Below are 16,430 nucleotides of genomic sequence, written 5' to 3' on the forward strand. Positions count from 1 at the left end.
GGAGAGGGAGGGAACAGAGAGGAGGAGGAGGAGAGAGGGGAGGGAACAGAGAGGAGGAGGAGGAGAGGGGGGAGGGGAACAGAGAGGAGGAGGAGGAGAGGGGGAGGGAACAGAGAGGAGGAGGAGGAGAGGGGGAGGGAACAGAGAGGAGGAGGAAGAGGGGGAGGGAACAGAGAGGAGGAGGAGGAGAGGGGGAGGGAACAGAGAGGAGGAGGAGGAGAGGGGGAGGGAACAGAGAGGAGGAGGAGGAGAGGGGGAGGGAACAGAGAGGAGGAGAGGGGGAGGGAACAGAGAGGACCTGGAGGAGGGGGGAGAGGAACTAGAGGAGGAGGAAGAGGAGAGGGGGAGGGAGGACAGAGAGGAGGAGGAGGAGAGGGAGGAGGGAAGAGAGAGGGGGAGAGGTTGGGGAGTGAGCATTAGTGGTAACCGAGTCGATTCCCTACAGTAGTGCACTTCTTTTGGAGGAGGGGGGAAGAGGTTCTGGAGGAGGGGGAAGAGGAGGGGGGAAGAGGTTCTGGAGGAGGGGAGAAGAGGAGGGGGAAGAGGAGGGGGGAAGAGGTTCTGGAGGAGGGAAGGGGGAAGAGGTTCTGGAGGAGGGGGAAGAGGACATAGTGAGAAACACAGGGGTTCCATCCTCTCCTCTCCTCTCCTCTCCTCCCCCTCTCCTCCCCTTCGCCTCTCCTCTCCTCCCCTCTCCTCCCCTTCTCCTCTTCTTCCTCTCCTCTCCTCTCTCTTCTTCTCTCCTCTCCTCTCCTCTCCTCTCCTCTTCCCCTCCCTCCCTTCCCAGTGTCATCCCTCGCTCCCCCTCTCTACCACTATCTCCCCGTTACCATGGTGTTAGCATCCCGTACCCATCCTCTTAAAACCTCTTAAAACCTCTTACATCTAGACGTTCCGCTAGCGGAACACCTGCTCCAATATCCAATGATAGGCGTGGCGCGAATTACAAATTCCTCAAAAATACAAAAACTTCAATTTTTCAAACATATGACTATTTTACAGCATTTTAAAGATAAGACTCTCCTTTATCTAACCACACTGTCCGATTTCAAAAAGGCTTTACAACGAAAGCAAAACATTAGATTATGTCAGCAGAGTACCAAGCCAGAAATAATCAGACACCCATTTTTCAAGCTAGCATATAATGTCACAAAAACCCAGAAGACAGCTAAATGCAGCACTAACCTTTGATGATCTTCATCAGATGACAACCCTAGGACATTATGTTATACAATACATGCATGTTTTGTTCAATCAAGTTCATATTTATATCAAAAACCAGCTTTTTACATTAGCATGTGACTAGCATGTGACTAACATTCCCACCGAACACTGCCGGTGAATTTACTAAATTACTCACGATAAACGTTCACAAAAAGCATAACAATTATTTTAAGAATTATAGATACAGAACTCCTCTATGCACTCGATATGTCCGATTTTAAAATAGCTTTTTGGTGAAAGCACATTTTGCAATATTCTCAGTAGATAGCCCAGGCATCACAGGCTAGCTATTTAGACACCCGGCAAGTTTAGCACTCACCAATATCAGATTTACTATTATAAAAGTTTGATTACCTTTTGTTGTCTTCGTCAGAATGCACTCCCAGGACTGCTACTTCAATAACAAATGTTGGTTTGGTCCCAAATAATCCATCGTTATATCCGAATAGCGGCGTTTTGTTAGTGCGTCCCAGACACTATCCGAAATGGTAAAGAAGGGTCGTGCGCATGGCGCAATTCGTGACAAAAAAATCGAAATATTCCATTACCGTACTTCGAAGCATGTCAACCGCTGTTTAAAATCCATTTTTATGCCATTTTTCTCGTAAAAAAGCGATAATATTCCGACCGGGAATCTCCTTTTAGCTAAACAGAGGAAAGTAAACAAAGCTTTCGGTCGACGCGGGCACGCGCCTGAGTCTCACAGTACTGTAACCAGCCACTACCCAAACGCGCTACTTTTTTTCAGCCAGAGCCTGCAAAGCCACGATTCAGCTTTTTACCGCCTTCTGAGACCCTCTGGCAGCCGTAGGAAGTGTCACCGGGACAGCTAAGATCCTCACTCTTCAATAAACAGAGACAAGAAGAACGACACCTTGTCAGACAGGCCACTTCCTGCATGAAACCTTGTCAGGTTTTTGCCTGCCAAATGAGTTCTGTTATACTCACAGACACCATTCAAACAGTTTTAGAAACTTTAGGGTGTTTTCTATCCATATGTAATAAGTATATGCATATTCTAGTTACTGGGTAGGAGTGGTAACCAGATTAAATCGGGTACGTTTTTTATCCAGCCGTGAAAATACTGCCCCCTAGCCATAACAGGTTAATGAGGGTTTTTCATGGCCTCCTAACGCTCATCCATCTCAGTCCATATGCTCCGCATACACACACACGCACACCTTTTCTTGCACAATGCTCATCCCTCCTTACCTCCCTACATCTCCTCTCCTCTCCTCTCCTCTCCTCTCCTCTCCTCTCCTCTCCTCTCCTCTCCTCTCCTCTCCTCTCCTCTCCTCTCCTCTCCTCTCCTCTCCTCTCCTCTCCTCTCCTCTCCTCTCCTCTCCCCTCCCCTCCCCCTCCCCTCCCCTCCCCTCCTCTCCTCTCCTCTCCTCTCCTCTCCTCTCCTCTCCTCTCCTCTCCCTACTAGCTAGCTGTGTAGTAAAGTTACTCTGGTCCTTGTTTTCATGCTGATGGATCTGCTGTGTTGTAGAGGTCAAGAACTATCCATGAGGCAGGGCGGCGTAATATTTTATGATAACTCAAATTAAGATCACTTTATTGGTCAACTGCACACAAGGTCCAACAGAAATTTGACTTCCGCTTTTAACCCAACCCCTCTGCTGAAAGACATTCACACGCCTCTGGCTTTAGAGAGGGGGAGGGGGGGGGGGGGGGGGGGGGGGCTCCACACTGGGTACCGGGGAGCTGTTGGTGTGGGGGGGGTTTAAGTCCCTTGCTCAAGGGCACCACGACAGACAATGGCATTGCCAGCTCACATCGCGCCAGATTCTCTAACCGCTCGGGTACCTGACATCCCATAATCATGATATACATTGTAACATTCATATATTCAGAAGGGCTTAGCCAGCCGTTCTGGTGCAGGAGGACAGACTGAGAAGGGCTTAGCCAGCCGTTCTGGTGCAGGAGGACAGACTGAGAAGAGCTTAGCCAGCTGTATTGGTGCAGGAGGACAGACTGAGAAGGGCTTAGCCAGCTGTATTGGTGCAGGAGGACAGACTGAGAAGAGCTTAGCCAGCTGTTCTGGTGCAGGAGGACAGACTGAGAAGGGCTTAGCCAGCTGTTCTGGTGCAGGAGGACAGACTGAGAAGAGCTTAGCCAGCTGTTCTGGTGCAGGAGGACAGACTGAGAAGAGCTTAGCCAGTATTGGTGCAGGAGGACAGACTGAGAAGAGCTTAGCCAGCTGTATTGGTGCAGGAGGACAGACTGAGAAGGGCTTAGCCAGTATTGGTGCAGGAGGACAGACTGAGAAGGGCTTAGCCAGCTGTTCTGGTGCAGGAGGACAGACTGAGAAGGGCTTAGCCAGCTGTATTGGTGCAGGAGGACAGACTGAGAAGAGCTTAGCCAGCTGTATTGGTGCAGGTGGACAGACTGAGAAGGGCTTAGCCAGTATTGGTGCAGGAGGACAGACTGAGAAGGGCTTAATCAGCCGTTCTGGTGCAGGAGGACAGACTGAGAAGGGCTTAGCCAGCCGTTCTGGTGCAGGAGGACAGACTGAGAAGAGCTTAGCCAGTATTGGTGCAGGAGGACAGACTGAGAAGGGCTTAATCAGCTGTTCTGGTGCAGGAGGACAGACTGAGAAGGGCTCAGCCAGCCGTTCTGGTGCAGGAGGACAGACTGAGAAGGGCTTAGCCAGCCGTTCTGGTGCAGGAGGACAGACTGAGAAGAGCTTAGCCAGTATTGGTGCAGGAGGACAGACTGAGAAGGGCTTAATCAGCTGTTCTGGTGCAGGAGGACAGACTGAGAAGGGCTTAGCCAGCTGTTCTGGTGCAGGAGGACAGACTGAGAAGGGCTTAGCCAGCCGTTCTGGTGCAGGAGGACAGACTGAGAAGGGCTTAGCCAGCTGTATTGGTGCAGGAGGACAGACTGAGAAGAGCTTAGCCAGCTGTTCTGGTGCAGGAGGACAGACTGAGAAGGGCTTAGCCAGCTGTTCTGGTGCAGGAGGACAGACTGAGAAGGGCTTAGCCAGCTGTAATGGTGCAGGAGGACAGACTGAGAAGAGCTTAGCCAGCTGTTCTGGTGCAGGAGGACAGACTGAGAAGGGCTTAGCCAGCTGTTCTGGTGCAGGAGGACAGACTGAGAAGAGCTTAGCCAGCTGTATTGGTGCAGGAGGACAGACTGAGAAGGGCTTAGCCAGTATTGGTGCAGGAGGACAGACTGAGAAGGGCTTAGCCAGCTGTTCTGGTGCAGGAGGACAGACTGAGAAGAGCTTAACCAGCTGTATTGGTGCAGGAGGACAGACTGAGAAGGGCTTAGCCAGCCGTTCTGGTGCAGGAGGACAGACTGAGAAGAGCTTAGCCAGCTGTTCTGGTGCAGGAGGACAGACTGAGAAGGGCTCAGCCAGCCGTTCTGGTGCAGGAGGACAGACTGAGAAGAGCTTAGCCAGTATTGGTGCAGGAGGACAGACTGAGAAGGGCTTAATCAGCTGTTCTGGTGCAGGAGGACAGACTGAGAACAGTTTGGCCAGTATTGGTGCAGGACGCTCATCTGTATGTGTTATAATCCCCCATCTTTCCTGTACTCCCCAGGCTATATCTGAGTGCGTCCCAAATAGAACCCTGTTCCATATTTAGTGCACTACTTTTGACCAGGGCCATTAGGATTCCTGTCAATGGGCCCTGATCAAAAGTAGTGCACTACATAGGAAATAGGGTTCCATTTGGGACCTAGGCTAACTCTCCATGCATTACACAGCAGCCAGCACAATGCAAGTATTACATAAATATATATATATATCTCTCATCCAGGCTTTTCACCATTGTTCTGGGAACCTGAGGTGGGAATTCTGTGTATCAGATTCTGGGGTTATTTTCTCTTCTTCTCTGTGTTAAAGTAGGTATGAGCTAATCCTCCGAGGGATTTGTCCTTTCAATTCAAACAGCACACACACACACACACACACACACACACACACACACACACACACACACACACACACACACACACACACACACACACACACACACACACACACACACACACACACACACACACACACTACCTTCAGCAGCGCGCTGATATACAGCTGGAATACTCAGTTTGGTTATCTTTATCTTCTACTCTCTATTTGAAACAGACCGCTGGTCTGGAGGGTTTAACTGGTTTCAGGATCCTGGCTCTGTCTCTCTCTCTCTCTTTCTCTCAAATCAAATCAAAATGTGGAGGCTATATACAGGGGGTTACGGTACAGAGTCAATGTTGGAGGCTATATACAGGGGGGTACCGCGTACAGAGTCAATGTGGAGGCTATATACAGGGGGTACCAGTACAGAGTCAATGTGGAGGCTATATACAGGGGGTACCGGTACAGAGTCAATGTGGAGGCTATATACAGGGGGTACCGGTACAGAGTCAATGTGGAGGCTATATACAGGGGGTACCGGTACAGAGTCAATGTGGAGGCTATATACAGGGGGTACCGGTACAGAGTCAATGTGGAGGCTATATACAGGGGTTACTGGTACAGAGTCAATGTGCGGGGGCACCGGTTAGTCGAGGTAATTGAGGTAATATGTACATGTAGGTAGAGTTACTAAAGTGACAAGGCTAATAGTCTGGGAAGCCATTTGATTAGATGTTCAGGAGTCTTATGTCTTGGGGGTAGAATCTGTTTAGAAGCCTCTTGGACCTAGACTTGGAGCTCCGGTACCGCTTGCCGTGCGGTAGCAGAGAGAACAGTGTATGACTGGGGTGGCTGGAGTATTTGAAAAATTTTAGGGCCTTCCTCTGACACCGCCTGGTATAGAGATCCTGGACAAATATAGGTTGTATTTACAATGTTGTTTGTGCTCCACTTTTCTTGTGGCAACACTGTGGTACTTAATCTAATAGAAAATGGAGTGTCATGACGTTGCCCTCTTTGGGTACAGCGAGCACAGTTGACCCCCTCCCCCTCTACCATCCCCCTACTTCTGCACCATCTCCCTCTGTCTCCTACACCCAGGCTGCTCTGGTCATAAGGCGGTCGTAAATTCCAAAGGGAATGTCCTGCCTCATGGCCACAGTTTTGAGACACAGTGAGTTTTCATAGAGAACAAAGGATTCTTCCAACTCACAGAATTGGAGAACCGAATGACATTTATGTTCTGGAGAAGGTATAAAAGATCGGTGAAGAATCCAGCTACGAACTGGTCCGTTTGGTACAATGTTGTGAAACTCATGAGAGACAATACGGCCATATTACCATAATAATGTTTATATAATAGCCTCAGCTATGAGACTTACATCTAAATGGTTGTATAAAATTAATGAAAAAGGATAAACCTATTTGGAATATGTTGGGATGCTTGTAAGATGTTAATGTGAGAGAATTGTATTTTCTGTTTAATGCTAAGCCCAAAGACACGACATAATGGAGCGCACGTGGAATCTAAGATAGAATTGGACTTCGCTGTGGAATTCTATATATCAATTGTGAAAAAAAACGTGTTTATTCTTTCCAAAGTGTCAAATAATTTGTTTTGTCATGATTTGGTTGGGTCTAATTGTGTTGCTGTCCTGGGGCTCTGTGGGGTCTAATTGTGTTGCTGTCCTGGGGCTCTGTGGGGTCTAATTGTGTTGCTGTCCTGGGGCTCTGTGGGGTCTAATTGTGTTGCTGTCCTGGGGCTCTGTGGGGTCTGTTTGTGTTGCTGTCCTGGGGCTCTGTGGGGTCTGTTTGTGTTGCTGTCCTGGGGCTCTGTGGGGTCTGTTTGTGTTGCTGTCCTGGGGCTCTGTGGGTCTGTTTGTGTTTGTGAACAGAGCCCCAGCACCAGCTTGCTTAGGGGGGCTCTTCTGCAGGTTCATCTCTCTGTAGGTGATGGCTTTGTTATGGAAGGTTCCAGAATCACTTCCATTTAGGTGGTTGTTAAATTTAACAGCTCTTTTCTGTTTAGGGCCAAATAGTAGTTTAGTTTCCTCTGTTTTGTTCTATTGGTTCTCTCCAATGTGTCAAGTAATTATCTTTTCGTTTTCACATGATTTGGTTGGGTCTAATTGTGTTTGTGAACAGAGCCCCAAGACCAGCTTGCATAGGGGACTCTTCTCCAGGTTCATCTCTCTGTAGGTGATGGCTTTGTAATGGAAGGGTTGGGAATCGCTTGTTTTTAGGTGGTTATAGAATTAAATTGCTCTTTTCTGGATTTTGATAATTAGCGTGAATCGTCCTAATTCTGCTCTGCATGCATTATTCTGTGTTTTACGTTATAAACGGACAATGTTTTTTCCAGAATTCTGCATCCAGAGTGTTTGTCCCAATGATGCAACCCCAGACCTCAAAACCATAAAGGGGAATGCAGATCGCTACACACAAGTGTTTTTGCTACACTCGCAATAACATCTGCTAACCATTTGTATGTGACCAATACAATTTGATTTGATTTGAGATCGTAATTGGTATGTCGAATTTTATGTTCATTTTGATGGCGTAGAAAACCCCTTCTTGCCTTGTCTCTCAGATCGTTCACAGATTTATGGAAGTTACCTGTGGCGCTACAGGGCAACAGTGTCTAGGTAGAATTTGTATTTGTGGTCCTGGCAACTGGACCCTTTTTTTTGGAACACCATTATTTTGGTCTTACTGAGATTTACTGTCAGGGCCCAGGTCTGTCAGGGCCCAGGTCTGTCAGGGCCCAGGTCTGACAGAATCTGTGCAGAAGATCTAGGTGCTGCTGTAGGCCCTCGTTGGTTGGTGACAGAAGTATCAGATCATCAGAAAACAGGAGACATTTGACTTCAGATTCTAGTAGGATGAGGCTGGGTGCTGCAGACTGTTCTTGTGCCCTCGCCAATTCATTGATACATATGCATTCGGAAAGTATTCAGACCCCTTGACTTTTCCCCCACATTTCTTACATTACAGCCTTATTCTAAAATTGATTAAATTGTATTTTTTTCCCCTCAAAACAGGTTTTTAGACATGTTTGCAAATGTATATATATATATATATATATATATATATATATATATATATATATATATATATATATATATATATATATATATATATAAAAAGCATTCAGACCCTTTAATCAGTACTTTGTTGAAGCACCTTTGGCAGAGATTACAGCCTCGAGTCTTCTTGGGTATGAGACTACAAGCTTGGCACACCTGTATTTGGGGAGTTTCTCCCATTCTTCTCTGCAGATCCTCTCAAGTTCTGTCAGGTTGGATGGGGAGCACCACTGCACAGCTATTTTCAAGTCTCTCCAGAGATATTCAACTGGGTTCAAGTACGAGCCCTGGCTGGGCCACTCAAGTACATTCAGAGACTTGTCCCGAAGCCACTTCTGCGTTGTCTTGGATGTGTTCTTAGGGTCGTTGTCCTGTTGGAAGGTGAACCTTCGCCCCAGTCTGAGGTCCTGAGCTCTATGTAGAAGGTTTTCATCAAGGATATCTCTGTACTTTACTCCGTTAATCTTTCCCTCGATCCTGACTAGTCTCCCAGTCCCTGCTGCTGAAAACATCCCCACAGCATGATGCTGCCACCACCATGCTTCACCGTAGGGATGGTGCCAGGTTTCCTCCAGACGTGACGCTTGGCTTTCAGGGCAACAAGTTCAATCTTGCTTTTATCAGACCAGAGAATCTTGTTTCTCATGGTCTGAGAGTCCTTTAGGTGCCTTTTGGCAAACACCAAGTGGAATGTCATGTGCCTTTTACTGAGGAGTGGCTTCCGTCTGGTCACTCTACCATAAAGGCCTGATTGGTGGAGTGCTGCAGAGATGGTTGTCCTTCTGGAAGGTTCTCCCATCTCCACAGAAGAACTCTGGAGCTCTGTTAGAGTGACCATTGGTCACCTCCATGATCAAGGCCCTTCTCCCCCGATTGCTCAGTTTGTTCGGGCAGCCAGGTCTAGGAAGAGTCTTGGTGGTTCCAAAGTTCTTCCATTTAAGAATGATGGAGGCCAAAGTGTTCTTGGGGACCTTCAATGCTGAAGACATTTTTTGTTACTCTTCCCCAGATCAGTGCCTCGACACAATCCTGTCTCGGAGTTCTATGGACAATTCCTTCGACCTCATGGCTTGGTTTTTCTCAGAACCTATATAGACAGGTGTGTGCCTTTCCAAATCATGCCCAATAAACTTAATTTACCACAGGTGGACTCCAGTCAAGTTGTAGAAACATCTCAAGGATGATCAATGGAAACAGGATGCACATGAGCTCAATTTCAAGTCTCTTAGAAAAGGCTCTGAATGCTTATGTAAATAAGATATTTCCGTTTTTTATTTTTAATACATTTGTAGGGGCCTCCCGTATGGCACAGGGGTCTAAGGCACTGCATCACAGTGCTAAAGGCGTCACCATAGACCCAGGTTTGATCCCAGGCTCTGTCACAGCGGGCTGCGACCTGGAGACCCATGAGGTGGCACACAATTGGTCCAGCATCGTCCGGGTTAGGGGAGGGTTTGGCCTGCTGGGATGTCCGCATCCCATCACACTCTAGCGACTCCTTATGGCAGGCCAGGCACATGCACGCTGACTTCGGACTCCAGCTTTGCGGTGTTTCCTTCGACACATTGGTGTGGCTGGCTTCCATGTTAAGTGTCAAGAAGCAGTGCAGCTTGACAGGGTCGTGTTTCGGAAGGACAGCAGACATCAGCAGACACCAACCCCAACCTCACCTGTCAGGTGTCTCCTCCAGAACCAGCAGACACCAACACCAACCTCACCTGTCAGGTGTTCTCCTCCAGAACCAGCAGACACCAACCTCACCTGTCAGGTGTCTCCTCCAGAACCAGCAGACATCAACCTCACCTGTCAGGTGTTCTCCTCCAGAACCAGCAGACACCAACACCAACCTCACCTGTCAGGTGTTCTCCTCCAGAACCAGCAGACACCAACACCAACCTCACCTGTCAGGTGTCTCCTCCAGAACCAGCAGACACCAACACCAACCTCACCTGTCAGGTGTTCTCCTCCAGAACCAGCAGACACCAACACCAACCTCACCTGTCAGGTGTTCTCCTCCAGAACCAGCAGACACCAACCTCACCTGTCAGGTGTTCTCCTCCAGAACCAGCAGACACCAACCCCAACCTCACCTGTCAGGTGTTTCTCCTCCTAGAACCAGCAGACACCAACACCAACCTCACCTGTCAGGTGTTCTCCTCCAGAACCAGCAGACACCAACACCAACCTCACCTGTCAGGTGTTCTCCTCTTGCCGTTGTCGTTGAGGTCGAGGAGTAGTTCTGAGGAGTCGACGGGGGAGGTGGTGGAGCAGGTGTCCAGGAGGAGTTGTTCGTGTTGGGCCAGGTACTGAGCTGGGTTCTGCTTGGCCAGACGGGCACAGTGCAGCAGCTCCCGCTGTAATAGAGGCAGGTTGGCCTGTAGGGGGGAAGACAGTGGTCACGATCTGGAACTGCTGGGTACTGACTGACAGACAGTACACGAACACAAAGCTGTATATTACCTGGCATCTTCTGACATACCACATGTAACAATACCACATCTTGAAATAGTGATTCAAATCTAGCGCTGTCTAAATGTGGTCTCTGTGTCGCTGAAACATACAGTAAAGGATCTCTCATCATCTGAAGAGGACCCAAACATTACCCTCTATCTGAAGAGAGGACTCAAACCATTACCCTCTATCTGAAGAGGACTCAAACCATTACCCTCTATCTGAAGAGCGACCCAAACCATTACCCTCTATCTGAAGAGGACTCAAACCATTACCCTCTATCTGAAGAGAGGACTCAAACATTACCCTCTATCTGAAGAGAGGACCCAAACATTACCCTCTATCTGAAGAGAGGAACAAACCATTACCCTCTATCTGAAGAGAGGACTCAAACCATTACCCTCTATCTGAAGAGAGGACCCAAACATTACCCTCTATCTGAAGAGAGGACCCAAACCATTACCCTCTATCTGAAGAGAGGACTCAAACCATTACCCTCTATCTGAAGAGGACCCAAACATTACCCTCTATCTGAAGAGGACCCAAACATTACTCTCTATCTGAAGAGAGGACCCAAACATTACCCTCTATCTGAAGAGAGGACCCAACCATTACCCTCTATCTGAAGAGACGACCCAAACATTACCCTCTATCTGAAGAGGACCCAAACATTACCCTCTATCTGAAGAGAGGACTCAAACCATTACCCTCTATCTGAAGAGAGGACCAAACCATTACCCTCTATCTGAAGAGAGGACTCAAACCATTACCCTCTATCTGAAGAGAGGACTCAAACCATTACCCTCTATCTGAAGAGAGGAACAAACCATTACCCTCTATCTGAAGAGGACCCAAACCATTACCCTCTATCTGAAGAGAGGACCCAAACATTACCCTCTATCTGAAGAGAGGACTCAAACCATTACCCTCTATCTGAAGAGAGGACCAAACCATTACCCTCTATCTGAAGAGGACCCAAACATTACCCTCTATCTGAAGAGAGGAACAAACCATTACCCTCTATCTGAAGAGAGGACCCAAACATTACCCTCTATCTGAAGAGAGGAACAAACCATTACCCTCTATCTGAAGAGAGGACCCAAACATTACCCTCTATCTGAAGAGAGGACCCAAACATTACCCTCTATCTGAAGAGAGGACCCAAACCATTACCCTCTATCTGAAGAGGAACAAACCATTACCCTCTATCTGAAGAGAGGACCCAAACATTACCCTCTATCTGAAGAGAGGACTCAAACCATTACCCTCTATCTGAAGAGAGGACTTAAACCATTACCCTCTATCTGAAGAGAGGACCCAAACATTACCCTCCATCTGAAGAGAGGAACAAACCATTACCCTCTATCTGAAGAGAGGAACAAACCATTACCCTCTATCTGAAGAGAGGAACAAACCATTACCCTCTATCTGAAGAGAGGACCCAAACCATTACCCTCTATCTGAAGAGGAACAAACCATTACCCTCTATCTGAAGAGAGGACCCAAACATTACCCTCTATCTGAAGAGAGGACTCAAACCATTACCTCTATCTGAAGAGAGGACTCACAACCATTACCCTCTATCTGAAGAGAGGACCCAAACATTACCCTCCATCTGAAGAGAGGAACAAACCATTACCCTCTATCTGAAGAGAGGAACAAACCATTACCCTCTATCTGAAGAGAGGAACAAACCATTACCCTCTATCTGAAGAGAGGACCCAAACCATTACCCTCCATCTGAAGAGACGACCCAAACCATTACCCTCTATTTGAAGAGAGGACCCAACCATTACCCTCCATCTGAAGAGAGGACCCAAACATTACCCTCTATCCGAAGAGGACCCAAACATTACCCTCTATCTGAAGAGAGGACCCAAACATTACCCTCTATCTGAAGAGACGACCCAAACATTACCCTCTATCTGAAGAGGACCCAAACATTACCCTCTATCTGAAGAGAGGACTCAAACCATTACCCTCTATCTGAAGAGAGGACTCAAACCATTACCCTCTATCTGAAGAGAGGACTCAAACCATTACCCTCTATCTGAAGAGAGGACTCAAACCATTACCCTCTATCTGAAGAGAGGACCCAAACCATTACCCTCTATCTGAAGAGAGGACCCAAACATTACCCTCTATCTGAAGAGAGGACCCCAAACCATTACCCTCTATCTGAAGAGGAACAAACCATTACCCTCTATCTGAAGAGAGGACTCAAACCATTACCCTCTATCTGAAGAGACGACCCAAACCATTACCCCTCTATCTGAAGAGGACCCAAACATTACCCTCCATCTGAAGAGAGGACTCAAACATTACCCTCTATCTGAAGAGAGGACCCAAACATTACCCTCTATCTGAAGAGAGGAACAAACCATTACCCTCTATCTGAAGAGAGGACTCAAACCATTGCCCTCTATCTGAAGAGGACCCAAACATTACCCTCTATCTGAAGAGAGGACCCAAACATTACCCTCTATCTGAAGAGAGGACTCAAACCATTACCCTCTATCTGAAGAGGACCCAAACATTACCCTCTATCTGAAGAGGACCCAAACATTACTCTCTATCTGAAGAGAGGACCCAAACATTACCCTCTATCTGAAGAGAGGACCCAACCATTACCCTCTATCTGAAGAGACGACCCAAACATTACCCCTCTATCTGAAGAGGACCCAAACATTACCCTCTATCTGAAGAGAGGACTCAAACCATTACCCTCTATCTGAAGAGAGGACTCAAACCATTACCCTCTATCTGAAGAGAGGACTCAAACCATTACCCTCTATCTGAAGAGAGGACTCAAACCATTACCCTCTATCTGAAGAGAGGACTCAAACCATTACCCTCTATCTGAAGAGGACCCAAACCATTACCCTCTATCTGAAGAGAGGACCTCAAACATTACCCTCTATCTGAAGAGAGGACTCAAACCATTACCCTCTATCTGAAGAGAGGACCCAAACCATTACCCTCTATCTGAGAGAGGACCCAAACATTACCCTCTATCTGAAGAGAGGAACAAACCATTACCCTCTATCTGAAGAGAGGACCCAAACATTACCCTCTATCTGAAGAGAGGAACCAAACCATTACCCTCTATCTGAAGAGAGGACCCAAACATTACCCTCTATCTGAAGAGAGGACCCAAACATTACCCTCTATCTGAAGAGAGGACCCAAACCATTACCCTCTATCTGAAGAGGAACAAACCATTACCCTCTATCTGAAGAGAGGACCCAAACATTACCCTCTATCTGAAGAGAGGACTCAAACCATTACCCTCTATCTGAAGAGAGGACTTAAACCATTACCCTCTATCTGAAGAGAGGACCCAAACATTACCCTCCATCTGAAGAGAGGAACAAACCATTACCCTCTATCTGAAGAGAGGAACAAACCATTACCCTCTATCTGAAGAGAGGAACAAACCATTACCCTCTATCTGAAGAGAGGACCCAAACCATTACCCTCTATCTGAAGAGGAACAAACCATTACCCTCTATCTGAAGAGAGGACCCAAACATTACCCTCTATCTGAAGAGAGGACTCAAACCATTACCTCTATCTGAAGAGAGGACTCAAACCATTACCCTCTATCTGAAGAGAGGACCCAAACATTACCCTCCATCTGAAGAGAGGAACAAACCATTACCCTCTATCTGAAGAGAGGAACAAACCATTACCCTCTATCTGAAGAGAGGAACAAACCATTACCCTCTATCTGAAGAGAGGACCCAAACCATTACCCTCCATCTGAAGAGACGACCCAAACCATTACCCTCTATCTGAAGAGAGGACCCAACCATTACCCTCCATCTGAAGAGAGGACCCAAACATTACCCTCTATCCGAAGAGGACCCAAACATTACCCTCTATCTGAAGAGAGGACCCAAACATTACCCTCTATCTGAAGAGACGACCCAAACATTACCCTCTATCTGAAGAGGACCCAAACATTACCCTCTATCTGAAGAGAGGACTCAAACCATTACCCTCTATCTGAAGAGAGGACTCAAACCATTACCCTCTATCCTGAAGAGAGGACTCAAACCATTACCCTCTATCTGAAGAGAGGACTCAAACCATTACCCTCTATCTGAAGAGAGGACTCAAACCATTACCCTCTATCTGAAGAGGACCCAAACCATTACCCTCTATCTGAAGAGAGGACCCAAACATTACCCTCTATCTGAAGAGAGGACTCAAACCATTACCCTCTATCTGAAGAGAGGACCCAAACCATTACCCTCTATCTGAAGAGAGGACCCAAACATTACCCTCTATCTGAAGAGAGGACCCAAACCATTACCCTCTATCTGAAGAGGACACAAACCATTACCCTCTATCTGAAGAGAGGACCCAAACCATTACCCTCTATCTGAAGAGAGGACTCAAACCATTACCCTCTATCTGAAGAGAGGACTCAAACCATTACCCTCTATCTGAAGAGAGGACCCAAACATTACCCTCCATCTGAAGAGAGGAACAAACCATTACCCTCTATCTGAAGAGAGGACACAAACCATTACCCTCTATCTGAAGAGAGGAACAAACCATTACCCTCTATCTGAAGAGAGGACCCAAACCATTACCCTCTATCTGAAGAGGAACAAACCATTACCCTCTATCTGAAGAGAGGACCCAAACCATTACCCTCTATCTGAAGAGAGGACTCAAACCATTACCCTCTATCTGAAGAGAGGACTCAAACCATTACCCTCTATCTGAAGAGAGGACCCAAACCATTACCCTCCATCTGAAGAGAGGAACAAACCATTACCCTCTATCTGAAGAGAGGAACAAACCATTACCCTCTATCTGAAGAGACGAACAAACCATTACCCTCTATCTGAAGAGAGGACCCAAACCATTACCCTCCATCTGAAGAGACGACCCAAACCATTACCCTCTATCTGAAGGAGGACCCAACCATTACCCTCCATCTGAAGAGAGGACTCAAACCATTACCCTCTATCTGAAGAGAGGACCCAAACCATTACCCTCTATCTGAAGAGAGGACTCAAACCATTACCCTCTATCTGAAGAGACGACCCAAACCATTACCCTCCATCTGAAGAGGACCCAACCATTATCCTCAGTGGCGTAGATGTAGTTTATCCATTAGCATCTCTACTGTGATGTGTGTTGTAGTGACATGCTAGGCTGTAGTTTATACCATTAGCATCTCTACTGTGATGTGTGTTGTAGTGACATGCTAGGCCGTAGTTTATTCTATTAGCATCTCTACTGTGATGTGTGTTGTAGTGACATGCTAGGCCGTAGTTTATTCCATTAGCATCTCTACTGTGATGTGTGTTGTAGTGACATGCTAGGCCGTAGTTTATTCCATTAGCATCTCTACTGTGATGTGTGTTGTAGTGTCATGCTAGGCTGTAGTTTATACCATTACTCAGCCTCCAGTATTTATGCTGCAGTAGTTTATGTGTCGGGGGGCTAGGGTCAGTCTGTTACATCTGGAGTATTTCTCTTGTCTTATCCGGTGTCCTGTGTGTATTTAAATATGCTCTCTCTAATTCTCTCTTTCTCTCTTTCTGTCTTTCTCTCGGAGGACCTGAGCCCTAGGACCATGCCTCAGGACTACCTGGTATGATGACTCCTTGCTGTCCCCAGTCCACCTGGCCGTGCTGCTGCTCCAGTTTCAACTGTTCTGCCTGCGGCTATGGAACCCTGACCTGTTCACCGGACGTGCTTGTTGCACCCTCGACAACTACTATGATTATTATTATTTGACCATGCTGGTCATTTATGAACATTTTAACATTTTAACATTTTGACCA

At 47.2% G+C, this 16,430-nt stretch overlaps 1 protein-coding gene across 1 annotated transcript in view; it reads right to left on the minus strand.

The window, feature by feature from the left end:
• Positions 1-10,553, minus strand: part of LOC106591960 (protein CBFA2T1) — a gene marked incomplete at its 5' end in the record, with an annotated part of 45,288 nt that extends 34,735 nt beyond the window's left edge. The window contains one exon of the mRNA XM_082961427.1: positions 10,363-10,553. Coding sequence (XP_082817553.1) covers positions 10,363-10,553 — 191 coding nt within the window. The remainder of the gene's footprint in view (positions 1-10,362) is intronic.
• Between the last annotated feature and the right edge of the window lie 5,877 nt (positions 10,554-16,430).

Source organism: Salmo salar, chromosome 14, assembly GCF_965601325.2.
Source record: "Salmo salar chromosome 14, fSalSal1, whole genome shotgun sequence".
In the NCBI taxonomy this organism is placed as follows: Eukaryota; Metazoa; Chordata; class Actinopteri; order Salmoniformes; family Salmonidae; genus Salmo; species Salmo salar.